The sequence below is a fragment of the Bufo gargarizans genome, chromosome 2 (genome assembly GCF_014858855.1).
Source record: "Bufo gargarizans isolate SCDJY-AF-19 chromosome 2, ASM1485885v1, whole genome shotgun sequence".
Classification (NCBI taxonomy): Eukaryota; Metazoa; Chordata; class Amphibia; order Anura; family Bufonidae; genus Bufo; species Bufo gargarizans.
Genome location: NC_058081.1, coordinates 708,902,393 through 708,928,877, shown reverse-complemented (window position 1 = coordinate 708,928,877; position 26,485 = coordinate 708,902,393). Strand labels below are relative to the sequence as shown.

The 26,485-nt window shown below is 44.5% G+C and overlaps 1 protein-coding gene across 1 annotated transcript; it reads left to right on the top strand.

Moving 5' to 3' along the window:
• Positions 1 to 1,015: 1,015 nt before the first annotated feature.
• On the top strand, positions 1,016 to 26,078 carry LOC122929086. The gene is made up of 8 exons (XM_044282541.1): positions 1,016 to 1,326; positions 6,713 to 6,763; positions 9,535 to 10,820; positions 13,374 to 13,658; positions 14,318 to 14,422; positions 23,405 to 23,701; positions 24,043 to 24,220; positions 25,213 to 26,078. The coding sequence occupies exons 2-8, from the start codon at positions 6,720 to 6,722 to the stop codon at positions 25,439 to 25,441; spliced, it is 2,424 nt and encodes an 807-aa protein (XP_044138476.1). The 5' UTR covers positions 1,016 to 1,326; positions 6,713 to 6,719; the 3' UTR covers positions 25,442 to 26,078.
• Positions 26,079 to 26,485: the final 407 nt, after the last annotated feature.

Here is a 26,485-nt window from a genome sequence, read left to right as displayed (position 1 = left end):
GCCATACATTGTATAGTGGCTGTGCCTGGAATTGCAGCTCAGTCCCCTTCACTTCCATAGGGCTGAGCTGCTCCTAGGCCACGTAACATATGAACGTGTCGTCACTTGGCCAAAGAAAAGCAGAGAGAAGGCCGCAACGCTTACAGGATTGCTGGTGCCTTCTCAAACAGCTGATCAGCGGGGGGGTCCCAGGAGTCCGAAAATCTCAGAAAGCGCCTTAATAATGTATGGCGCCTCGCACAGGAACTCTGTAACAACTGTTGTTTGTGCCATGAATTTTGTGGTACCAATAAAAGACAAATTTTGGGATATTTATATTTCAGGTGTGCTCCATTCACAGGTGTGATCTATTTCGGGGACACCCGTCGCTGGTGCAAACCTCCACTTGATGAGATGAATTGATTCTTACTAATGGATTCGCTTGTCTCTGTTCCAGCACCACCGCTCCAGCGTTGACGAGCTCATATACCTCACATGACCACTTCAACCACTCACTGGCATCAGACCACAGTCGCCAGTGATTGGCTGCAGTGGTCACATGCGGTATACGGCCACATCACCGCTGGAGTCAGGACAGCTAATTGTGGCAGAGAGGATGGATTGGGGTTCGGGATGGTAAGTAAAAGTTACTTATTTTTTGCTATCGGAAAAGCATCCCTACCTTTAAAAAAAAATAAAACATATATTCGGACAACCCCTTGAAAATGAAATAAAAATGAAAAGATGCCAGTTTTGCTTTGGTACCACATTACACCCTCTTTGTGCCCCAAATAAGAAAAGAAGCATAAAACAAGCAAAAAAATATTCAGCCTTGGCTTTAAAAAAATGAAATGAAATGTTGCTGTGGAGATTCAGCAATGGGAAGGCTTTGGTTTCATAAGGGTTAAGCAGTTTTCTGTAGTCCTCACAGCCAAGTCTGATGCAATGTTGGGAGTGACTGTAGTTATGCCTCCTCTGGGCGTTCCGAGAGATGAACCTCACAGAGGGAGCGATTTTCTACCTAACACTTCTAGTCTTGATCTCGCACTCGAACTAGCACTCGCTGCTTGCTGTGGGAACGGAGTAATCCTCACATTGTAGTACAAGAAGTCCCAGCGGTCGCTTGAATTCTTGAAGGTTTTTCTTTATTGGTTTAGGGCAAAGATAAGGTACTTTGAGGTGTTTGGGGCCACCCAAAGCCTTTTTCAACTGACAACACACTTCTGGCCTGACTGCAAAAGAAGGACGTCCTCGGTGAGCTCTCCTCGAGTCGTTCCACTTGTGGGGGCATGCTGCGCCCCCTGGACCCCACCTTACCCGCTACTAAGTGACGAAGAAGACAAAGTGGTAAGAGGTGGATTTTTTTTAAATATCTTTAAAGGGATTCTCCAGGCTTTTAATATTGATGACCTATCATCAGGATAGGTCATCAATATCAGATCGGCGGGGGGGTGCCAGGTGTCGGACAAGGTGCGCACAGTGATCACGTGCCGTCGCTGCCAGGCAGGCAGAGAGACGGGAGAGGGCATGGGCACACTGCGCGCGCCTTCCCGTCATACAGCTGATCAGTAGGGGTGTCTGACCTCTGCCTCTTTCACACGACCGTATGGCTTTTTGTGGTCCGTTTTTCACGAATCCGTTGTTCAGTTTTTTGTTTCCTTTGCGTTTCCGTTTTTCTGTATGGCATATACAGTAGTTACATCTAAAAAAATTGGGCTGGGCATAACATTTTCAATAGATGGTTCCACAAAAACGGAACGGATATGGAAGACATACGGATGCATTTCCGTATGTGTTCCGTTTCTTTTGCGGACCCATTAACTTGAATGTGACAGACGCCATGCGGACCGCAAAACACACCATGGTCATGTGCATGAGGCCTTAGGAGCAGCCCCCAAGTCAGATCTGTTCAGTGGCAGACTGGACCCACACCGACCTATTGTGGATTTCCCCCTATGCATTGGAAAGGATAAAACACACGTACATGGACATGCTGCAGATTCATCGTTGTTGCATCATCTTCACTGTAGGGGCAGTTGGTATTTTTGGGGGGAGGGGGGCTGAGCGTATTGAGATTTCTTATTATCTGACATGAATACTTTACTAAAGTCACAGCTTTCATACTGTGTGTTGTACATACCTGTGGCTGCTCGTCCTCATGTGTATTTATTACAACAATATATCACTAGCTTGTCCAGAGCATGGCCGTTCCTGAGCCTCTGCCGGAAGAGCTCACTGATATTAAGATGAGATTTCTCATAGGAATCACTGACATCTTGCTTTTAAGTTTTAAAGTTCCTGCATCTATGACACTCGCTGACCTGTTACATGTGCGCTTGGCAGCTGAAGGCTTCTGTCCCATGTTGGTTCCCATGTTTATATGTGCCCGCATTACTGAGAAAAATGAAGTTTTAATATATGCAAATGAGCATCTGGGAGCAACGGGGGCGTTGCTGTTACTCCTAGAGGTTCTGCTCTCTCTGCAGCTGCCGCGCCCTCTGCACTTTGACCGTGTGCTGCCTGTGCTGCAGCCGCAATTGGGGTCCGCAATGCACGAGCACCGACCGTGGGGCAGCCACATGCGGATCACGGACCCTTTTACTTGAATGAGGTCCGCGATCCGCATCCGACATCCACACCGCAAAAAAGGTAGCGCATGCACTTATTTTTTTGCGATGTAAAGGCACGACCAGAAACACCACGAAAGCACTCCGTAGTGTGCTACCGTGAGGTTCCGATCCGTGCTTCTGTTCCGCATCTCCCAGATTGCAAACCCATTCAAGTGAATGTGTCCGCATCCGTGATACGGGCTGCACACGGCCGGTGCCCTGTGTATTGCGGACCCGCCGTATGTGGGCCGCAATACGGCCACGGGCAGTAAGACCGTGTGCATGAGCCCTCATATTTAGTTCCTCTTAGGGAAACTAAAAATAAAGTTAAAAAATAAAAAAAAAGAACAATTCAAATCAACCACCTTTCCTTATTTTAAAAATAAAAGTAAATAAAAATACATCATTAGCATTACTAAATCCCCAGATTATTCAAATATAAAAGTATTCCTCCTGTACTGTATCCCATATTAGCATAGCGTAAAAAAAGGGCTAAATTGCCATTTTTTAATCGCTTCACCTCCCAAATAAAATGGAATAAAACGTGATCAAAAATTCATACACCCCAAAACTGTTTCAATAAAAACTACAGATTGAATAAAAATTTCTCCTTCACTTCAAATAATGGAGGTCAGAATATGGTGATAAAAAGAATTTTTTTTTCAGTATTAAAACGTGGTATAATTATTAGTTTTTCAGCTTCCTACTACATTGTATGCAGTATTCGATTAGAAAGTACAACTTTGTATGGCAAAAAAAACAATCCCTCGTACGTCTAACAGAAAAACAAAAGCGTTATGGCTTCTGAAAGACAGGGAGTAAAAATGAGAAAATGTAAAATGGCTGCATCAAGCGGGGGAAAATTATTTGTTTTCTACATATTAAATTGAAGTCAGCACGGAGGAAGGAGACCTTACAGGAAGTTATGGGGTTAGGAGGACCACACCCAAATATTCACGGGGCTTGTGGTAAATGTCCTGATCACGTGTACCTGCTTGGACCTCTGTGTCTAGGAGGGGAAGCAGAGACCTTAAAACTGAAATACCAGATACTCATTCAGAAATCAGACTCTGTAAAACAAGACATACAATGCAACAGCTCTCTGCAAACCAAATAAAGTACAAAAATGCATTATAATTGCTAGTGCTATACTTATAAATTAGAGATGCTTGGCAAATACATTTTGTACAAAATTATTTGAGCCCGTCTGCGGCACGTCAAGGCGATCTCTGTAAGACGGGTCCTAACACTAAATTCTACCTGTTATGTGCCATGATGGCTATTCTGCACCAGGAGAGGTATAGTGTGGACTCTCATTGCCGTCTTTGGTGGCCATTTGGCACCAGGAGAGGTGGGGAGTGGGCCCGGCATGCATGTTGGTGCCTGCATTCCTTGGATATAATGGAGGCCATTTTGGCACCAAAGATGACAGAAATTGAAGCAGGCCCAGCATTCATGTGGAACCTACACTCCCTGAATTGTATGGTAGCCGTCATGGCACAAAACAGGTAGAATTTAGTGTTAGGAACCCGTCTTAGGCCTCTTTCACACTTGCGTTGTCCGGATCCGGCGTGTACTCCATTTGCCGGAATTACACGCCGGATCCGGAAAAACGCAAGTGAACTGAAAGCATTTGAAGATGGATCGGTCTTCAAAATGCGTTCAGTGTTACTATGGCAGCCAGAAACGTGTCCTATTATTGTCCACATTACGGACAAGGACAGGACTGTGCTATTAGGGGCCGGCTGTTCCGTTCCACAAAATACGGAATGCACACGGACTGCAAAATACATACGGTCGTGTGCACGAGGCCTTAGTAACATACATTGCTTTGATGTTATGAGCGCAGTATCGTATTTCTGCAGGACTGTGAACCCTTAACACACAAGTCTTATGAAATTAGTCATCATGGCTGTACATTCCTTTGACGCTGGTCTTTCTGGTTTGAGGCGCAAATTCCAGGAGCACTTAACGATTCGTACATTATACAGCCGGCGGCAAAGGTTCAACATTCGGGAGCGTGCTAACTGCGCCGCCAGGGGAGATTTAACAACATGCACATGGCACAGTAATTATGTGGGCAACACAACTGGAGAATCACAGTGGATTTACAGAATAAGATTTGTAAAGCCTGAAGGACTGAGGCCTAGTTCACACGTCAGTGTTCGGTCAGTGATTTCCATCAGGGATTGTGAGCCAAAACCAGGATCGGAGCCTCCACAGAGATCAGGTATACGGGAAAGATCTGCAGCTGTTCTGTGTTTAGATCCAAAACTGGTTTCGACTCAAATCACGGATGGAAATCACTGACCAAACACTGAAGTGTGAACTATAGTGATGGTGTATTTTCTGCAGCTCTTTATCTGACGTCTGGATCAGGTGGAGAGACATAAGCGTGGCCTCACCCTCTGGAGATGACAATGGCTGGTTAACAAAAGTCTACTTACTTAAAGGGGTGATCCCAAGGTTAATGTAAAAAAACAGAGAACTCTTTTGCTCCAATTGCTCTCCTTTCTGGGGACATGTCCTTTCTGCTGCAGCTCTCTCTTTATCCCAGCTCAGGGGGCATGTCTTTCCACTTGCAGATCTCAATCCCAGCTCAGTGGGCATTTCTTTCTAGTTGAAGATCTCGATCCCAGCTCAGTGGGCGTGCCCTTTCTGCTCCAGCTGTGTCCAAGCTCAGGGGACATGTCCTTTGTTTCAGCTCTCTCCCTATCCCAGCTCAAGAGGGAGTGTCCTTTCTGCTACAGCTGTTTTACCATCCCATCTCAAAGGACGTGTCCTTTCTACTGCTCTCTCTCTCCATAGCACAGCTCAGGGAACATGTCCTTTCTGCTCCAGCTCTGTCCAGGCTCAAGGGACATGTCCTTTGTTGCAGCTCTCTCTCTGCCCCAGCTGAGAAGGGAGTGTCCTTTCTGATATAGCTGTCTTCCCATCCCATCTCAAAGGACGCATTCTTTCTGCCACTTTCTCTGCATATCACAGCTCTGGGGACATGTCCTTTCTGCTGCAGCTCTCTCCCTGTAACTGTCACGGTAACAGAAGATCCGGCTGGTGGCAGTTTAAGGTTGGAACTGAGCTCATGTGACCACCTCAGCGATGTTACTGAGGTGGACAGAGTAATAAAGAACAAACAGCAGGTGGCGCTATACTGATACATTATATTGAATAGCTCTCCGGCGTTATGTCATTTGGAATTACATGTAATTACTACATTACTTAGATCCAGGTGCTGGGTTAAAAATGTGGAATGTTTTTCGTGAGAACATCTTGAACTTTCACTGCAGAGGTTACAGATGTTCTGGGGTGGGATGCCGCCACGCGTATCCTCTCCTGCATTTCTCCATCTGCAGATCCACCTACCCCGGTGGATTGCATCCTCAGCAGCCAATGCATCCACACTGGCCTGAACACGCGCTCCGCGCCGCTCCCTAAGCGTGAGGCATAATAGAGTGAGACCAATCAGGGCCAATAAGGGCGTGACACCCACACTGCCATCATAGCAATTATGTTGCTTAAAGGGGTTGCCCCATCTTAGACATTGGGGGCATATACTATGCAACCTGCGGCACTCCAGCTGTTGTGAAACTACAACTCCCAGCGTGCATACTTGCTCTGCTCTTCTGAGAACTCTCAATAAATAAATAGAGCATGCTGGGAATTGTAGTTTCACAACAGCTGGAGTGCTGCAGGTTACCCACCCCTGCGCTAGGATATGCCCGAGGGGCACGCTCATTATTTTCGGCAGTCCCATTGAAGTGAATAGGATGCGCAACGCGCAAGAGCAGCCATCGCTCCATTCACATCTATGGGGCTTACGGAAATAGCGGAGTCGACGCTTGGCTATTTTCGGCACTCCCATAGAAATGAATGGAGGGTGGCCGCACATGCATAGTGCCCCCGTCGTCACCGTTCTTATCAGACATTAGGGGCCTATCCTAGGGACACACCCCAAATATCCAAGATGGGACAACCCCTTTAAGGGCCAATTTACATGCAACAATCTACATGAGCCAACAAAGAGGCAAGAACAGCACAGAAACTAAAAGTCACAATTTTTTTAACCTAAATGGCAGTTTTCTTTGGAATCTTGCTAAATAACTCTCATCATGTTTTATTTACAGGTGAAAGATGACGACAGAGGGCGATGCCAGAACCCCTGTACAGGACACTGGGTAATTCATGACGATGTTCAAATATATGTGGTTAACGGGATCAGAACACGAAAAAAGCTACCAAAAAATCCCGCTTATCTCAAGCAGCCAGAGAAATCTGCATTCTTATTCATCCTGGTGCTACAAATGACATACAAAACACATAAAAGAAACCACAAACCACGTTAACGGTTACTGATGAAGTCGCCGATGTAATCATGGAAATCATGTGGTTGCTGCAGGCGACATTTACACTTTTCTCCTATTTTTGCATCTACACGAGGATCGGCAGATACCAGAATCGAGGATAAGAATACAATGTGGCAAGTGTAGTAATCCCATCTAAAATATAGACAGCGCACATTTAGACAGGCGATCTAAAAGATGCCCCAAATTTTATCCCAGTGGCTCACGCTGGGTGATAACTCTGGGGCATGGTCAGATACCTTCACCTACCTTTATACGACTCACTGGTTGGCATACTTTAAGAAAAAAATTTAGGTGGAATTTTGGGCTTGTGTCCACGCCAGGGTCATTCTAGAAAAGTCAAGCCTTCCTCTAAAATATACCCTTAGGCCTTGTCCACATTTCCATGAAGATGTCCGTGAACAATCCGTGGTTGGTCCATGTGTCTGACGTTGCTCAGCTGAAAATTAATTTCCAACGAATCTCCTAGTGATTTTCACGGACCCATAGACTTCTATGGGCGTGCTTGGTCCGCATCGCGGTCAGTAAAAAATACTGTAATGTGAACAGACACATTTAAATCAATGGATAAGTGTGCGGTTCGTGAAAAATGCGGACAGCACACGTCAGTGAAAAACGGAAATGTGGACGAGGCCTTAGTAAGATACAAAGTATGTCTAATACACGTAATAAATGTGGCACACGGTATTTGCAGGACAGTTTGAGGCTGAATTTTACATTAAGCTTAAAGGGGTTCTCTGGGAATTGAAAAAAATATATAAAATTGTATATATTATATTACAAATTTATTCCCAAATACCTTTCATCAGTTATAATGGCTCGTTTTGTCTAGGGAGCAATCAGCAGGGGAAATAAAATGGTCGCCGTCCTATTACTTCACACAAAACCTGTCCTAATCACACAGCAGGACAAGTTATTTAACAACACTGAGCTAAAGAGCTGCCTCACCCTCCTCTGTCAGGAATTATAATCCTGAATACAGATAATAAGATCTTCATCTGAATCGCTTTGGGAATGGAAACCATAAGGAGACATGAAGTGCAGAGAGGAGGTGAGGCTGATGAGCAGTAGCTCTTGTAAACTTCATTTCATCAAGGAGACATGAAGTACAGAGAGGATGGACAGGACAAACTGTGATAATGGAGACTGCATACAAGAGCTGCTGCTCATTAGCCACATCCCCACCTCCTCTCTGTACTTCATGTCTCCTCATGAACTCCATTCCTACAGAGATCCAGATGAAGATCTTATCAGCTGTATTCGGGATCATAATCCCTGACAAGCAGAGCAGAGAGGAGACTCTCTGCTCTTCCTGAACAACCCCTTTAGGCTACATTCACACGAACGTATTTTGTTTCCAAGTCCGTTCAGTTTTTTGGGATGAAGACCCATGCTGTCCGCATCCGTATGTCCGTTCTGCGACTCTGCAAAAATTATAGAGCATGTCCTATTCTTGTCTGTTTTGCTGACAAGGATAGGAGTTATTACAATTGATCTCCAAAAAAAAAACAAATGCAATTGGGATGCCAAATGGACGTCATCCGTATTTTTGGCGGATCGCAAAACACATACGGTCGTGTGAATGTAGCCTAAAAGTGTAATTGGTTTCATTTCTTTGTTAATTGTGTAGGGCAAGTGACTATTTTTGCCATATACTTTATTTATTTTGCACTTTTTCTTGACAAAACTGCCCCTGAAGTTGACTTTTGGCAGCGAGTTGCCATGGAAAACCAATCTTTACTGTTTAGCAGAGCGCGGTACAGAACAGTGAAGATGTTCCTCGCTCACTGCTGCTGCCCTCACTGACTTCCCCATAAATAGCTATAAGACACCGGTCTTAATAAGGCCCTGCACTGGTGGTGGATCGCTGAAGTTATAAAAAGGCGCCAACCTCTACATAACTCTGGTGGATCCATCGCCGCTTCTAAATGTAAGACAACTTCTTTGCTGTTTTACATTTAGACCATTTTTAATGCATAAACCACTTTTTTAGACTTGGCGTGCCCGGAGAGAAGTTGCAGATCTTTGCGCTGCAATCTGCTCCAGAAATACTCCTAATTTCGGCGTATTTCTGTTTAATAAATGACCTCCTATATGTATATATACTGCCCTGTCTAGCTGACATTGGTACGTTGTCAGAGGTGAGAGCTGACGGTGTATGTGCGATCTTCATGCCTAGTGCGCTGACTAACGAGCCATCTGGAGATGCAGGAGAGCCCGCAGTGATCTCCTGCATCTCCTGGCGGATAGTAAGTAAGCAAGCATGCCAGGCCTACAGATTGCACATACACGGTCAGCAGGAGCAAGAAGCATCTTCACTGCACTGAGAAGACAAATTAGGTAAACAGAGGCAGGTATGTAATTAAAAAGTGGAAAAATCAAGAAATAAAATATGCAAAAATTACCAGTATCACTTGCCCTAAACATTTAAAAAGTTAAAAAAAAAGAAACGACAGTTAACACACTTTAATCAATCACCCACAAAGTTTCAGTTTTACTATCCGACTCTAAACATTAGACTTTCTAATTAAAAAACAAAAACTTTTGGTATTATATTTTATATCAATTTCACATTTGTTTTCTAGACCTTATTCTAAGGAGCCACATCTAAGCATTGAAGAGACTCTGTCCATAAACAAAATCAAAGCCTTTGACAGCAGTGTCAAGGACAATGTCTCCACAGCTTTTCAACAAGATGGCAGCAACACCATGTCTTGTGCACATGAGAATAATGCCTTGAAAGTCCCTTTGTCAGAACCAATTTTTAAAGAGAGCAACTTGCCACCTGAAGGTCATAGTTTGAACAAGAGTACCACACCGTTCTCTGAAACAGAAGACAATGTCGAAGTGGGCTACAAACCCAATGATGAAAAACGTGCCATTCCTGGAGCCTCTAAGACTGGTCAAAATGCCTCCAACTTTGAAACTGCTGATATTAACAATATATATGAGGACACTACCATTACAGGTAGCCAGCTGCAAGGTGGAGGTGACATGGAAAACAAAAGTGCCATAGACCTAGAGAATGAAACCTCAACTGACCATGGAAGAGATAACAATGACTCTTTATGCAGCAGATCAAACATCAAAGTAACTGATGTAAAAGAAGAAAAAAGTGATGGCACTCTTCCAATGGCCAATGCTTCCAAGGGCCTTCAACAAGATGTCACCAAAGACATTAGGCTAGATGGGCATGCAACAATGACCTTGAAGTTTGAGGACAATACTACAGAAGTCCTTGAAGAGAAAATGCTTACACAGGAAGGTAATAGATCAAATGACAGTACCTCCAACCATTTTGAATCAGGAAAGAATGGCAATGTGGGTTGCAGTTCCAGTGATGATGTACTTGCCCATCATGAGGGTAACATATGTTCTCCTCTAGTCGGTCAGACTGGTAGACATACCTCTTCAGACTGCAACCAGAGCACTAACATCTTAAAAATTGATGTTGGTACCAGTACAGATCCTTATGATACAGGGAGAAAAAGTAAGAAGAGAAGAAGGAACAAATGCAGAGTTGACAATCTTTCCAAAGACCGTAATCCAGAAGATAACATTTCCTCATGTCAGGAAAGAAATAAAATTGGCCCCAACAGCCAAAATCAAGCTCCGGTCATTCAAAAAAGTCCTAATGCATTGGCTACCACAAGTAACACCAGCTTTCAACAAGATGGCAACGTTTCAGGCATCACTAAACCTGCTCACCATACTTCTTTGCGCTGTGCATCTGACATTCCCATCTCTTCAGGGAGCCAAATAAAGGGAGAAGGACCCTCAAGAGCGTGCAAGTCCATGAGTGGGAGCATCTTTCTGATGCTCTTTTGGAGCTGTGTGGTTCTGATAATGGTGGTTCCAATGATGGTTCAAGGTAAATGCAAATAATACAATTTTTACAATGATCCAAGAGTGTCAGACAACCAACAATCAGGTATTGATGACTTATCCTCAAGATAGGTCATCAATATTAAAATGCTGGTCAATTGATTTAGAGGCTATGGACACTTTTTTCTTAAATATCGAATGACACAACTTCCTTTATAATCTTCATTCACATTTCCCTGCTGTTGTAGAGTTTGTGTAAATCCTTTACATAGTAGTTCTCCTGTTTCTGACATAGCTCTGAGAGCACATTGATCTTATTTCTAAGTCTCTCTGCTCTCACCATAGCAGCAGGGATGTGGTGGATGTTGTACATGCCCAGTCAGAGAGTGAAGGGGGCATCTAAGTCCTCAGGGAGGAGGTATCACAATGGCTGCACTGTACCCCAGCACAGGGGATATCAAACAGACTGTGTATAAATGTACAAAAAGAAGATAGAACTTAGTGTGATTATGTGTGTGTGTCAGCACAAGGAAGAGGAGATCATTCATGGTCTGTAGATGGGGAAATCAGTCTAGGAATGAAGTTGCGCCGATAAATGAGAGCTAGTGAAGACAGCAGCATCCTGAAGGGATACATCCACCTGAGAATAGTTGGAAAATAGGAGTAGGATTTAAACTAAAAAAGAATGAAGGTTTCAGTCTGAAATTGGGAACTTTTAAGACTCAGTGTAACAACATACAGGTGAAACTCGAAAAATTAGAATATTGTGCAAAGTTCATTTATTTCAGTAATGTAACTTAAAAGGTGAAGCTAACATATGAGACTCATTACATGCAAACAGGGCTGTGGAGTCGGTAGATAAATGCTCCGACTCCTCAGTTTTTTGTACTTCCGACTCCGACTCCCCGACTCCTCTGTATTTAATATGCGAATGTATTTTATACATTCCTTGAAGGAAAGAAAGAAGTTCTTCTAAGCTCTTCTAGCACAGAGAGGTAGTTGGGCAGAAGCTGCTGCCTTCTCCTTTGTGTGCTGATCTTCTGCTGAAGACAGGGCAGTGGGAGGATCCAAGAAGGGACATTTATTTTAAAACATGATTTCCCTAGAAGAATCCCATAGTCATGTTTAAAATTTAAGATAACATTCTGAGTTTACACGTTTTATAGCCTTAGCTGAATGACAGCAGTTTTTCCAATGGTTTACAGCAGGGATGTCAAACTCGTGGCCCTCCAGCTGTTGCAAAACTACAACTCCCATCATGCCTGGGCATACTACAGCTATCAGGGAATGATGGGAGTTGTAGTTTTGCAACATCTGGAGGGCCATGAGTTTGACATCCATGGTTTACAGCTTCAGTCTTGAACTATTGACCCTCCATTCCCTTCACTTATACAAGTGTCTCTAGTCCTGCAAAACACATATTTACTTAATCCCTTATCAGTGAGAGGCGAGGTAAACCATGGGCATTGTGTTCCCTGTAACATCAGAACACAACACAATGGAAAGTATATGTATTGCCACTCCTAATTGTGCATTGCGTGCCATATAGTGAAGCATATGAAAAGCTTCTTCACATCACTGAACGCGTTTGTTTTGCGGTTACGTGAGGCACTGCATGCACTGGCCTTTATTCTTACAGTAGAGAAGTCATTAATTATAACTGTTTATGAATTCGGACAATTAAACTTGCTTTTTTATTTTTTTATTCCAATTTAAATTTAGTAGGAGTCGGAGTCGGTTCATTTTTTGCCGACTCCGACTCCAGGTACCCAAAATTGACTCCGACTCCTCGACTCCGACTCCACAGCCCTGCATGCAAAGCGAGATATTTCAGGCCTTTATTTGTTATAATTTGGATGATTATGGCTTACAGTTTATGAAACCCCAAAGTCACAATTTTGCTCAGGGGTTATGGATTAATTAGCTGACTAGAGTGGGACACTTTGAGCCTAGAATATTGAACCTTTTCACAAAATTCTAATTTTAAGCTGCATTAATGCAATTCCTTTTCATTTGAATTACTGAAATAAATGGACTTTTGCACGATATTCTAATTTTTCGAGTTTCACCTGTATGTAATAATTAGGCTTGAGCAAATCAAACTTTGAATCATAGATCTGAATTTGGTTTGATAAAAAACGTTGTTTCTAATGCTGTTTCCGTACAGCATTAAAATGCAAACTTTTTTTTGGCCGAAGTTGTGCAAGACTTCAGCAAATGACTTTGGGATTCATATCTGCATATTTAAAAACATTTTAAAATAGGAATCAGAAGTGGACTTTGGTACTGGCTGGTACCTTTGATACCAAAGCCGACTTTGAATTCCTATTTTTAAATATTTGTCCAACTTTGGCCGAGACAAAGTTTTGCTACACGGAGCCCATACATTTTAATGCTGTACGGAAACAGAATTACAAACAACGTTTTTTAACTTATCGACTTCGGATCTATGATCCGAAGCTGGTTTCGCTCAAGCCTAGAAATAATAATTATTTTTATGCCGAAAGTGTCTACAGTCTTTAATAACTCTGCTCACAGGACTCCAGGCTGATACATTGTAGAAAACGTATTTACTGTCCATCCATGTTTTGTTCTGTAGCTTTCCCGGTGCAGAAACAATGGCAGCAGCTTCAGTTCTGTAGGAAGGATGGACCCCTGAATGATCAGGTACTGACCATAAGAAACATGGAAGACCGCAGGTCAGAGGATTGTACCTTCATCTTCACCTCAGTTCCATTCCTAAAAAATTGTTCAGAATCAAGATCTTTGTTCTTTGTGGAAAACACAAAGTGTGTCGATATGTTGACAGAGGACCTGAAGACAGAGCACTGGAGGATGGAGTATAACAACATTAACGACGAAGGACTTCCAGCAGCCCGTGGAGGTAAGAGGCTTTTATCTATTGGGAACAGTCAAAACCTGACAAACTTAACTCTGCACTGTTAATTCCCTGTTGAAAGTGGCACAGAGTATTTAAGCATATGTTACAGGTAGAAGATAAGAAATGAAGAGATACATATAGAAAAGAGAAGGGCTCCAAAGTAGTGAAAAGTATCTCGGGACAGGAGTGTGCTGGTTTTGTGGGACCGTTACATCGTGGAACATGCAGTCCCCAGCAGCACAGAGTATTTTAGGAGAGGCATGTGGTGACTCTGGGACCAGGGGCTGACTGTGAAATTAAAGTGGCCCTGGAAAAAATACTAAAAGTGGCCTCAGTTTGTTATCAGGTCCAGATTGATGGAAGGCAGGACTGGCAATACCATATTGTGGCACATTATACCACTACAACAGAGCCAAATACCACAGTCCAACATAAAATACTTCCCTAAAAAATTCCACTGGTCGACCATGAGGGGGGCTCAGGTGGCCCCCTGGGCATCAGCCCATTGGGAAATTTCCCAGTAAGGTCTATGGCCAATCCGCCTCTGCCTGGGACACAGTGGCCTGCCCACTCGTACTGGTGAGGACTGGGCTTATATAGTCTCTGGTAACTTTGATGTAATATTTGGCCACTGTTATCACACAGGTTTTTTTTTTTTCCAGGGAGGGTGAATGAAAAATCAGTGCTGGAAAAACTCGCTAAATACATGGAAACTGTTGACGGCTCCGCACAGCGACTATCTGCTGAGGACAACACCCGGACGGACGGTATGTTAAATATTTGTATTATATGTCACATAATTAGGCATTACAGACTGAAGAAGTATGCCAGTGACACCAAGACAATACCTCCTGCCCGCTATTCATCCCGCCTCATTTCCAAGGGCATTAAAGGGGCTCTCCAGGAATTAAGAAAATAAAATGACAGAAAATACTTAATATTACTTCATTATAAAAATATTCCCAAATAGTGATGGAGAAACATCTGCCGGGAAGGTTCGCGAACACGATCAAATGTTCGCTCACCGCAAGTTCGCAGCGGGTCCCATTCATTTTAATGGCAGGCGAACCTGAAAAACCTTCGGCTCATATTTGCAGCCAAGAAATAATTACTAGAAGTGCACAAATAGTCCCACAACATGGACAGTGAGACCAGGTGTATTATTAGAATTTGCAATCTCCATTCATTCTTTTTTCAATGCGAAATATCGGCAATTCAATTTTCACGTACGCGCATGCGCAAATGCACTATACAGTATAGTAAAGTATATTGGTATATAACACCCTGCTACAATCAGTTTTTTTGGGGGGGGGCGACTGGCATATCACACCAGTAGAAATTATTTGTCCCAATAGTGCTTGTCCCTCTATATACCTGCAGTATCGCAGCAGAACCGCACACGACTGACGCACAATACAAATGCGCTATAATACACCGTCTAACATAGAAAGTATATTATAACATTGTACACGGAAGGCAATCCATTAGAATATACATGAAGATAAAACTAACCTTTAATAATGTTACTATGAGGGTCCATTCACACGTCCGTAAGTGTTTTGCAAATCCGACAAACACGGACACCGGCAATGTGCATTCCGCAATTTGCGGACCGCACATCGCCGTCACTATAATAGAAAATGCCTAATCTTGTCTGCAATTGCATTTTTTTAGGAAACGGAAGCACAGATGCGGAAGTGCGGATCCGCAAATGCAGATGTGGATCCGCAAAGGCGGACAGCACATTCCCGCCCCATTGAAAATGAATGGGTCTGCACCCATTCCGCAAAATTGCGGATCAGATGCAGACTCATTTTGCGGACGTGTGAATGGAAAAGATATCCCTCAAAATTAAAATAAATTAAATTATTAAAGTTAACCAAAAAGCATAGATGTGGTCGGCAATAACAAGTGCTCGGCGGCACTAAATCAGGTGCTCGGCGGCACCAAATCAGAAACCATATGTCCTACCACAATCCGGGGGGTTCCGGTGCACATCCATGAATCCCGGAGGGAAAGCAAAAACATCTATCCCTGGGCTAGATGATGATGTGGTATTGAAGGACAGGGTGGGCAAAGAACTGTCCCTGATATTGCCCTACAGGGGGTGCTATTCTGGCCCTGATAGACTAACCACAGACCACCCGCCCTGATCAGAGCGACCCCGTCCGGTACCTTACCCTATATAAAAATGGCCCTAGTAAGCCCCTAGCCCCTAGGCCCCTGACTTCCATGTGATCACTATATAGATCTATGTGTTTTTGACTTATTATAAAAGTATATTAGAAGTGCTTAAAAGTACTTTTGTGGCGCCATTAGCTAGCGTGTGGTGTCCCTAACAGCCTGTCCCTGCTCCACACAGCAACCTCTCCCTACACTGGCAAAACACTGAATGTAAAATGGTGGCCAGATCAGGTATATTTATAAGGTAGGGGGTCTGTCCATGTGCTGAAACGTCTCAATTGGCTGTCCTGTACCACCTGATGGATGTGCCACGGGTCAAAGTTCTTCACAATGTAAAAGAATATGGCGGGCGCAAATTTCTCCATATGTTTGCATGTTCAGCGAATCGCGAACACGCAAAGTTCGCCGCAAAACGACCGCCGGGTGAACCGCAAGGCCATCTCTATTCCCAAATACCTTTCATTAGTTATAATGGCTAATTTTTTCTGGGGAGCAATCTTCAAGGGAGGTAAAATGGCCGCCGTCCTATTAGTACACATAGAACCTGTCCTAATCACAAAGGAGGACAAGTTACTTCACAACATTGAGCAAAAAAAGCCGCTCCATCCTCCTCTCTGCTCTACTTGTCAGGGATTATGATCCTGAATACAGATTATCTCTTTGGGAATGAAAATCATAAGGAGACATGCAGTGCAGAGAGGAGGTGAGGCTGGTATACTTCATGTCTTCTCATGAGCTCCATTCCCACAGAGGTTCAGATGAAAATCTTATCAGCTGTATTCACGATCATAATCCCCGACAAGTAGAGCAGAGAGGAGGATGGAGCAGCTTTTTAGGTCAGTGTTGTGAAGTAACTTGTCCTCCTTTGTGATTAGGACAGGTTTTGTGTGCACCAATTAGGCAGCAGCCATTTTATTTCTCCTACTGATTGCTCGCCAGACAAAACGAGCCATTATAACTGATGAAAGGTATTTGGGAATATATTTATAATAAAGTAATATTTTAGTATTTTCATTTTGTTAATTACCAGAGAACTGGCCTTTTAAGGCCTTAGAGCATTCTGTAAGAATCCAGCTATAATTTCCCGAACAGAATTGAAAAGTGTTCTGATTGTTTGTCAGGAGATGACAACGTAGGGCTGCTTTTATAGAAAATACTCCTACTTCTCTAGATGTACTTCCTATAAACAGCAATTATTTATGTGCACCACCATTTAGTGCGATGTCCGCAGCCCATACAATACTGATGTAGGCAGCCCACATACCAACATAGAGTGCTTAAATAATCTGCATTATCCAAATAAGAGACCACATTTTATGGCCGTACAGTTCCCACACAGTACTGTAACTTAAGTCCCCAAATAATACCACCATATACTTCTAATTAAAGGGGTTTTCCCATCACATACAGTGGGGTCATATCGATAGGATATGCCCCCATTGTCTGAGAGGTGCAGGTCCCACCTCTGGGACCCGATGTGAGCCTTAGGGCTCTTTCACACGAGCGGATGTCATGCGTGTAATCCGCTGCGTGAGGGAGTGCAAAGCTCTGTTGCGGACAGCAGAGACACGGAGCATTATCAATCTCTGTGACTTTTTTGCTACAAAATCATGGTGACAACTTTATCTCACTGTGATTCTGTAGTAAAAAGGTCACAGAGAGGCACGGAGCGTTATCAATCATGTTAATGCTCCGTGTCTCTGCTGTCCGGAGCAGGGGCTTGGCAATCCTTCATGCAGTGGATTCCACGCATGGCATCCGCTCGTGTGAAAGAGACCTTATACTGGATGGTTTTAGCGTTAACTTGCATTTATTAATGGGAGTGATATGACCACGTTAGAATAGTCTGAAGCTAGGAGCAGGATGTACTGCCACTATCACACCTGTGCTTTCCCTTTCCGGTGTTCTGCCAGATTACCTATACCTGGCAGAATGCTATACCCGAAAGTGATGCGGACACACAGGAATCAGCTGGAGGAGGTTGTGTGTGTGTCTGGAGTCGTAAAAATAATTGCACGGCCGCGGGAGAAGCACCTACTTCATTTAGAAACATAGAATGTGTCGGCAGATAAGCACCATTTGGCCCATCTAGTCTGCCCCATATACTGAATACTATGGATAGCCCCTGGCCCCATCTTATATGAAGGATGGCCTTATGCCTATCCCATGCATGCTTAAACTCCTCCACTGTATTTCATATCCCCTCTGTCTCGTCTTTCTTCCAAGCTATACATGTTAAGGTCCTTTGATCTTTCCTGGTAAGTTTTATCCTGCAATCCATGTACCAGTTTAGTAGCTCTTCTCTGAACTCTCTCCAAAGTATCAATATCCTTCTGGAGATATGGTCTCCAGTACTGAGCACAATACTCCAAATTAGGTCTCTCTAGTGCTCTGTAGAGCAGCATGAGCGCCCCCCTCTGTCTACTGGTAATGCCTCTCCCTATACACCCCAGCATTCTGCTAGCATTTCCTGCTGCTCTATGACATTGTCTGCCTACCTTTAAGTCTTCTGAAATAATGACCCCTAAATCCCTTTCCTCAGATACTGAGGTTAGGACTGTATCACTGATTTTATATTCTGCTCTTGGGTTTTTACGCCCCAGGTGCATTATCTTGCACTTATCAACATTACATTTTAGTTGCCAGATTTTTGACCATTTTTGCATGCGCAAAACTATACACCGCACATGCGCACTCGGGGGTAGGTAGATTTTCAAGTACAAAATGTTCCATCGGATCTCAGAGCTGAGTGCAGGATATTGGGGTCACCACATAGCAGAGCTGAGTGTGGGATATTGGGGTCACCACATAGCAGAGCTGAGTGTGGGATATTGGGGTCACCACATAGCAGAGCTGAGTGCGGGATATTGGGGTCACCACATAGCAGAGCTGAGTGTGGGATATTGGGGTCACCACATAGCAGAGCTGAGTGCGGGATATTGGGGTCACCACATAGCAGAGCTGAGTGCGGGATATTGGGGTCACCACATAGAAGAGCTGAGTGCAGGATATTGGGGTCACCACATAGAAGAGCTGAGTGCAGGATATTGGGGTCACCACATAGAAGAGCTGTTAAGTACTTGGAAGGAGGGAAAGTTTGCATTAAATTGGGTGGCTGTGCAGTCCTGGGGGAGTAAAAAATGTCTGCACACCATTACACATGCAAACACTAGAGCTAAGAAATAAGGATCATTCTAAATCAAAGTGGTATTATACCTACTATAAATAAGTTAATGGAAGTTCTTTAACAAGTCGGGCCCATCTACCAGACGTCAAGGTGGCTTCTGCAGATGGGTCCCTAACACTAATATACAGCCTCTCTCGGACTTACCTACGCCTACATTATTCAGGGCAGTGTAGGAACCAGGTACATTAGTACTCTGATCAGAAGCCCCAGGTAGATGGGTGTTGTTCAGTCTAAGGCTAGGTCTGCGCGACAAATGTCCTCATGTAGACCTAGCCTAAAAGAGGCCGCTACCCTCAATATATACTACAAGAAAATTTAGACTAGAACCTTCAGAATCACAGATACATATCCATCAAGCAAACATGGTTGATAGAAAATGGCTGCACATCATTATACATGCACCTGTGATTCTAGTCTAAATTTTCTTATAGTACAGTCAGGGAGGACACATACAGCAGAGGGCCCCTGTGCAAAGAATGTGCCTAGGCCCTTCTACCCCTCATGCCAAATTCTCAACCTATTCCCTCCTAATATAAAAATGAATACAAAGCATACAAGGTAAGGCTACTTTCACACCCGCGGCGCTACAATCCGTCTGGACACAAACCACAGCATGCAGCGGTTTGTGTCCCACTGATTCTCTGCATTTTTGCCAGATTGTGGCCGGATCTCTACCGTACCCCATTATAGTCAATGGGGCCGGCAGGCATTCCGTCTGCAAACAGCAGTGCCTGTTCCAGTGAATTCCAGCAGGCTGTTCTCTGCTGGAACAGCCTGCCAGAATTACTAACGCAGATGTGAAAGTAGCCTAATACAGCGCCACATGCCTCGTACAGCCAGTGATGACTCCTGTGATGTAGATGTTCTCTTTCCTCATCTTCTCCTTTCAGACCAGACCAGACCGCCATAATGATTCCTTTCAGCCGTTTCTTCTCTCTGCAGATTTTGACAGACATCTTAGTTTCCTACTTTTCCAACCTCCCTTCAGCCTTCTGAACGCCCCATCCTGTGCCTGCTGTGCTCCCCAATACTATACTGCAGAAAAAGATAAACCCTCTGAAAATACTAGTACCAGATAGTGCCCCTTCAATAATTATTGGCACACAGTGCCCTAAAAAATAACTGCGCCCAGCAAATAGTGCCCCTGACACTAATAAACATAATGTCCCCCAAAAATGATACAAAAAATTCTGTTGTGTTGCCCTCATAATGTGTGCCAATGCCCCTACTGTGTGCCCCCAAAAAAAAACTGTGACCCTAGTTGAGCTAATGTTCCCATAGTGCCCCATAATTTTGCACCAGTATAAAATACTCCTATATAGTGCTCCTCCCCCCGTTCCATGGTGCCTGACATAATGTGCCAGTATAAAATGCCCCTATAGAGTGCCCCAATAATGTTCCTCTCCCTCCTTTCCCATAGTGCCCATATAATGTATGCCAGTATAAAATGCCACTATAGTACTCATCCTCACCCCCATATTGTACATATAGTTTGTGCCAGTATAAAATGCCCCTATATAATGCCCCCCAGCAGATGCCCCCATAGTGCTCCTCTCCCCCACTTCTTCATAGTGCCCTCCATGTGTGACAGTATTCTAATATATAGGACTCCCAGTAAATGCCCCCATAGTGCTCCTCCCTCCGATGTGTGCTAGTAAATAATACCCCCTAGTAGATGCCTCCATAGTGCTCCTCTCCCCCCATGTGTGCCAGTATAATGCCCACTAGTAGATGCCTCCATAGTGCTCCTCTCCCATGTGTGCCAGTATAATGCCCACTAGTAGATGCCTCCATAGTGCTCCTCTCCCCCCATGTGTGCCAGTATAATGCCCACTAGTAGATGCCTCCATAGTGCTCCTCTCCCCCCATGTGTGCCAGTATAATGCCCACTAGTAGATGCCTCCATAGTGCTCCTCTCCCCCCATGTGTGCCAGTATAATGCCCACTAGTAGATGCCTCCATAGTGCTCCTCTCCCATGTGTGCCAGTATAATGCCCACTAGTAGATGCCTCCATAGTGCTCCTCTCCCCCCATGTGTGTCAGTATAATGCCCACTAGTAGATGCCTCCATAGTGCTCCTCTCCCCCTTTCCCCATTCTGGGCAACAGCATAGTGTAAAAAAATTTTACTCACATACTTGTCACATACCTGTGTCCCGCGCTGTACAGCTCGGGCGGTGCGATGATGTCACCGTGCCGCCTGCACTGGCCTCTGATAGACTGCAAGCCTAGTGCCTGCAGCCTATCAGAGGAATGGGTAAGGGAAACACCTCTCCCCTGCCCCGCTGCAGCATCCATCTGTATCGCTGTCCTGAGAACGGCAATACAAATAAATATAGAGATCATCTCTCCCTACAATGGATCCTCTCACGGGCCCCCCTAGCACAGTGGTCCCCTGTGCAACCGACTGCACAGGCGGTATGGTATGTCCGCCCCCTGAGTACAGTACTGGGGGGGGGGGCTACAACTTTGCATCATTATATTGGAGAGCTATGCAGATGTTTGGGGGGGGGAGACTTTGCATAATTATATTGGGGGGCTATGCAGAACTTTGTGGGGAGACTTTGCATCATTATATTGGGGGGCTGTGCAGAACTTTGGGGGGAGACTTTGCATCATTATATTGGGGGGCTGTGCAGAACTTTGGGGGGAGAATTTGTGTGATGAAAGCACCTTCGTCACTGGGAGTTGTAGAGGCCTGTGTATACAAGCCTGTTGCCATGTGACCCCCATATCCCGCAATTAGCTCAGCGGTGACCCTAATATCCTGCACTCAGCTCTGCTATGTGGTGTCCCCAATATCCTGCACTCAGCTCTGCTATGTGGTGTCCCCAATATCCTGCACTCAGCTCTGCTATGTGGTGACCCCAATATCCTGCACTCAGCTCTGCTATGTGGTGACCCCAATATCCTGCACTCAGCTCTGCTATGTGGTGACCCCAATATCCTGCACTCAGCTCTGATATGTGCGCACTCAGGGGTAGGGAGATCTGATGGAACATTTTGCACATAACATTGACGGCACTTAATAGAAAATGCCTATTCTTGTCCGCAATTGCGGACAAGAATAGGACATGGTCTATTTTTTTTCGACCCGGAAGTGCGGGTACACATTTCCGGATCCAGGCTGCACATTGTGCAGCCCCATAGAAATGGATGGGTCCGCAATTTTGCGGAACGGTATTGCGGACATGTGATGGAGCCTTAGGCCTGAAGTAGACTCCTGTTTGTCCTTCCTTTTGGAGGAACAGGTAGTCTCGTCCCTGCCATTAGTACCAGGGTCCTATAGGGCTTGATAGGACTCTAGGTATTCCTGCGTATGAACTCACCTACCTTTGGGGTCTGTTCATACTGGTAGTCAGTCAGGATTTTGGTTAGGGTTTTCACTAGGAGGTGTCCATCTTCTCTCCCTAGTTCTCAGGCCAGATTCCCTGTTTCCCCCTTCCCTCCTATGCTCGGTGTGGTGTTTCCCTCCCACACTGAAGCGTGACAGGTGGGCACCAGAATACATTCCGTTACGTTCCCATGATGGACAGAAAACCTCTGTAAGCAGTGTTTTTTTTTCTGTCAACAATGTGGTGCGGAGAAAGACGGATAGGTCATGACTCACAATGTAAGTCAATGGAGACGGATCCATTTCTCTGACTCAAAAGAAAATAGCCTTAGCTATTTTAGAAATAATACAACTGGATGCAGGCGGTTGCATTATCGTGACGGAAGCGTTTTTGCTGATCCATGAAGGATCCAGCAAAAACACTGATGTAAAAGTAGTCTAAACTGCATATCACGGCCTCTTCAAATGAATGAAGGAGCAAAGATTGCAGAATGAATCTTAGTGCAACTCCTGGAACTCTGTGACCACTAACAGATGTGACAATCCTTTTCATGTTGAAGATGTCCGTAGGCTTTTATATCTCTGCCCAGGAATAAGGCCTCATGCACACGACCGTGCCGTTTTTTGTGGTCCGCAAAAAACGGAAGGCGCCTGTGTAGCCTTCCGCAATTTGCGGAATGGAACGGGCGCCGGCAATATAAATGCCTATTCTTGTCCGCAAATCGCGGACAAGAATAGGACAGGTTATATTTTTTTTTTTTGCGAGGCCGCGAAATGGAACCACGGATGCGGACAGCACACGGAGTGCTGTCCGCATCTTTTGCGGCTCCATTGAAATGAATGGGTCCACATCCGAGCCGCCAAAACGGCAGCTCGGATGCGGACCCAAAAAACGGTCGTGTACATGAGGCCTAAGGCTGAGTTCATATCACTGTTTAGTTTTCCGTTCTTCTGGTCAGAAGAAGAGCGAGAAAAAAAAAAAACTGGATCCTACACTGATACATTGTAGCAAACTCATTTATTGTCCATCCATGTTTTTCTGCAGATTCCCGAAGGCAGAAACTTTGGCAGCAGTTCTGGTTCCAAATGAACGGATCCCTGATCGATCAATTCGTGACCATAAAAGACATGAAAGACCGCAGATCAGGGGGCTGTTCCTTCACCATCCAGGCAGTGCCATCCTTCCATAACTGTTCTCAGTCAGGATTCTTCTTCTTTGCGACAAATGAAACGCATGGAGAAATACTGGTGGAGGACCCGACTAAAGAGGAGGACCCAGAGGACTGGAGACTGGAGTTCGGACATACCCGGAATGGAGAGGGTCTTTCAGCAGCTCGTGGAGGTTAGACTTTTTTTTTTTTTTCTAGTGGGAACAGTCAAAATCTGCCCAAGACTTTCCTGAATGGAAATGGTGCCCATATAATACTGCCGTATGCAGACCACATACCAGCAGAGTGCTTCAATAATACAGTATGCAATATCCAAATAGTATTTTCTGAATGAGAGCACATAGTATTGCCATATAGCTCCCACACAGTACTGCGATCTATGTATGTGCTGATCCTTTGGGGGGGAGAATGACCTGTCATCGGGGACGTGACTTCAAGTCTCTTGTAAATTTACTGTAATTTGTGGTCACTGTTATCACGAGATAAAATTCAAGTTTTTTTTTTTTTTTTTCAGAAATGCTGAGTGAAAAATCAGTGCTGGAGAAAATCACTGAATACACGAAACCTGCTGACAGCTCTGCACAGGGGCGGTCTGCCGAAGACATCGTGAAGATTATGGCAGCCGTTGGAGTTCCTCTTCTTCTTATTATTACACTATCATTACTGTACGGACTCTGCCAAAAATTTAGGAGGTAACGTGTTCAATTTACATTTCATGACCTTTAAAGAGTAACTAAACCTTTGTTACAATTTTTTATACGATGTCCCTAATAAACTATTTGTAATAGACTTTATTATTCCATTTTCTATTTTTTTTTTACACTTTTACATCCCTAAAGTGCACCATTCCCTGTGACAGCTCGGCGGTGTACGGAGTACATTTTATGAATGGGGCAGGGGCGCACATTGAGGCTCCTCGGACAATTACTTTCTCCTGGCATAGCACATGAGTACCCTGTTACCCTGTACTATGCCAGGATTAGCTGAGCGGAGCGAGCTCCTGCCTGATCCGCTAAGCCACGTGTTGACATGCAGTTCTCTTAGCGGAGCAGGCAGAAGCAGGAGCTCGCGCCGCTCAGCTAATCCTGGCATAGTACAGGGTAAGAGGGTACTCATGTGCTATGCCAGGAGTAAGTAGTTGTCCAAGGAGCACGGGCAGGAGCTGCAATGCGCGCTGCTGCTACCCATACATAAAATGTGCACTCCATACACCGCTCAGCGGATCCGTCATGGCTATTTTGGAGATAATTGATGCAGACGGTTGTATTATAATTACAGAAGCGTTTTTGACGGATCCAGCAAAAACAGAGATGTAAAAGTAGCCTTAGTTATCTGCTTATTTTTCTTAAATCTTCATTTTCTCTCATCTTGGATGACATTTTGGGGCTTTGGAACACATTATTCAAGTTACAATGATTTCAACATACAACGGTCGTCCTGGAAGCAATTAGTATTGTAATGTGGGGGACCGCTGTACGCAGTACACCAATGCATTCTTCCCTGGCGCAGTGTGATGGTGTTCCTCTATCTAAGATGTATAAGATAAGGGGGTAACCCAATGGGGATGAGCATGGGACACTGTATATGGTATAGTACATCACAGTCAGGACCAGAGTCACTTTTTCACGTTATGTTTCTAACTTGGAACCATTTGACCTTATAAACTTTTTCATTACTTTCACAGCTGGGTCAATGAAGTTGTATGTCGTTGTGGAAGACGTCATACCAACAATGTCCCTCAAACTGGTGCTAACCTGGAATCCAACCCAAATAACATACCTTTACTTCTGAAGACTTCTACAAATGGGACCACCAATGGAGGCCTTCAAAATGGGGAAAGTAAATCAGAAACCTTATCTGTCGGGCTGCTCGACAGAACCGATACCACAACCCAAGCTGAAGACTCTGTGTAGTCTTCTCCTCGATGAATTCTAGAACTCCTTCCTCTATTACCGTCTTAAATTAATCATGTTTTATTGAGGCAAGAGCCCATCTTCTTTTAGTAAGCAGAGCTGTGTTAGGTGAAGTTCTTGTGAACTTTGGTGTCAAGGGATGCCCAATGATGCCATGTGAAGATGAGAAAACCCCCATCAAGTCTTTGGACTGGTCTCTGACCATCAACCATTCGGCATTGGTCATTTTGCTTCTTTTCCACCTTGCGTAACTACGTATTGATTAGTGACATTAGCACCCGTTACGTTCCCAAGAGGAACCTACTATAGTACACGGTATTTTAGCAGATCATATAGCATTAACTAACTTTTTGTATTGCCCCTAAACACGAAGTTAAAACAAAGGGAAAATTAATTCCAACCGGACAACCCCTGTTCTCTAGAGCTTCTGACATTCGGCGGTCTCTTGGGTCCATCCACAATCCTTCCCAGTAAATGCAGAAATGAGTTGGTACTTGCGTCCAGCTGAGTGATTCATCCAACTAAGGCTACTTTCACACTTGCGTTCGGAGCGGATCCGTCTGGTGTCTGCACAGACGGATCCGCTCCTATAATGCAAACGTTTGCATCCGTTCAGAACGGATCCGTGTGCATAACATTTTTTCAGATCTGAGTTTTCACTTCGTGAAAACTCAGATCCGACAGTATATTCTAACACAGAGGCGTTCCCATGGTGATGGGGACGCTTCAAGTTAGAATATACTAAAAGAACTGTGTACATAACTGCCCCCTGCTGCCTGGCAGCACCATATCTCTCACAGGGGGCTGCTATCCGCACAATTAACTCCCTATGATACGCACAATTAACCCTTCAGGTGCGGCACCTAAGGGGTTAATTGTGCAGATCACAGCCCCCTGTAAGAGATCGGGTGCTGCCAGGCAGCAGGGGGCAGTCATGTACACAGTTCTCAGTATATTCTAACTTGAAGCGTCCCCATCACTATGGGAACGCCTCTGTGTTAGAATATACTGTCAGATCTGAGTTTCACGATCTAACTTAAATCC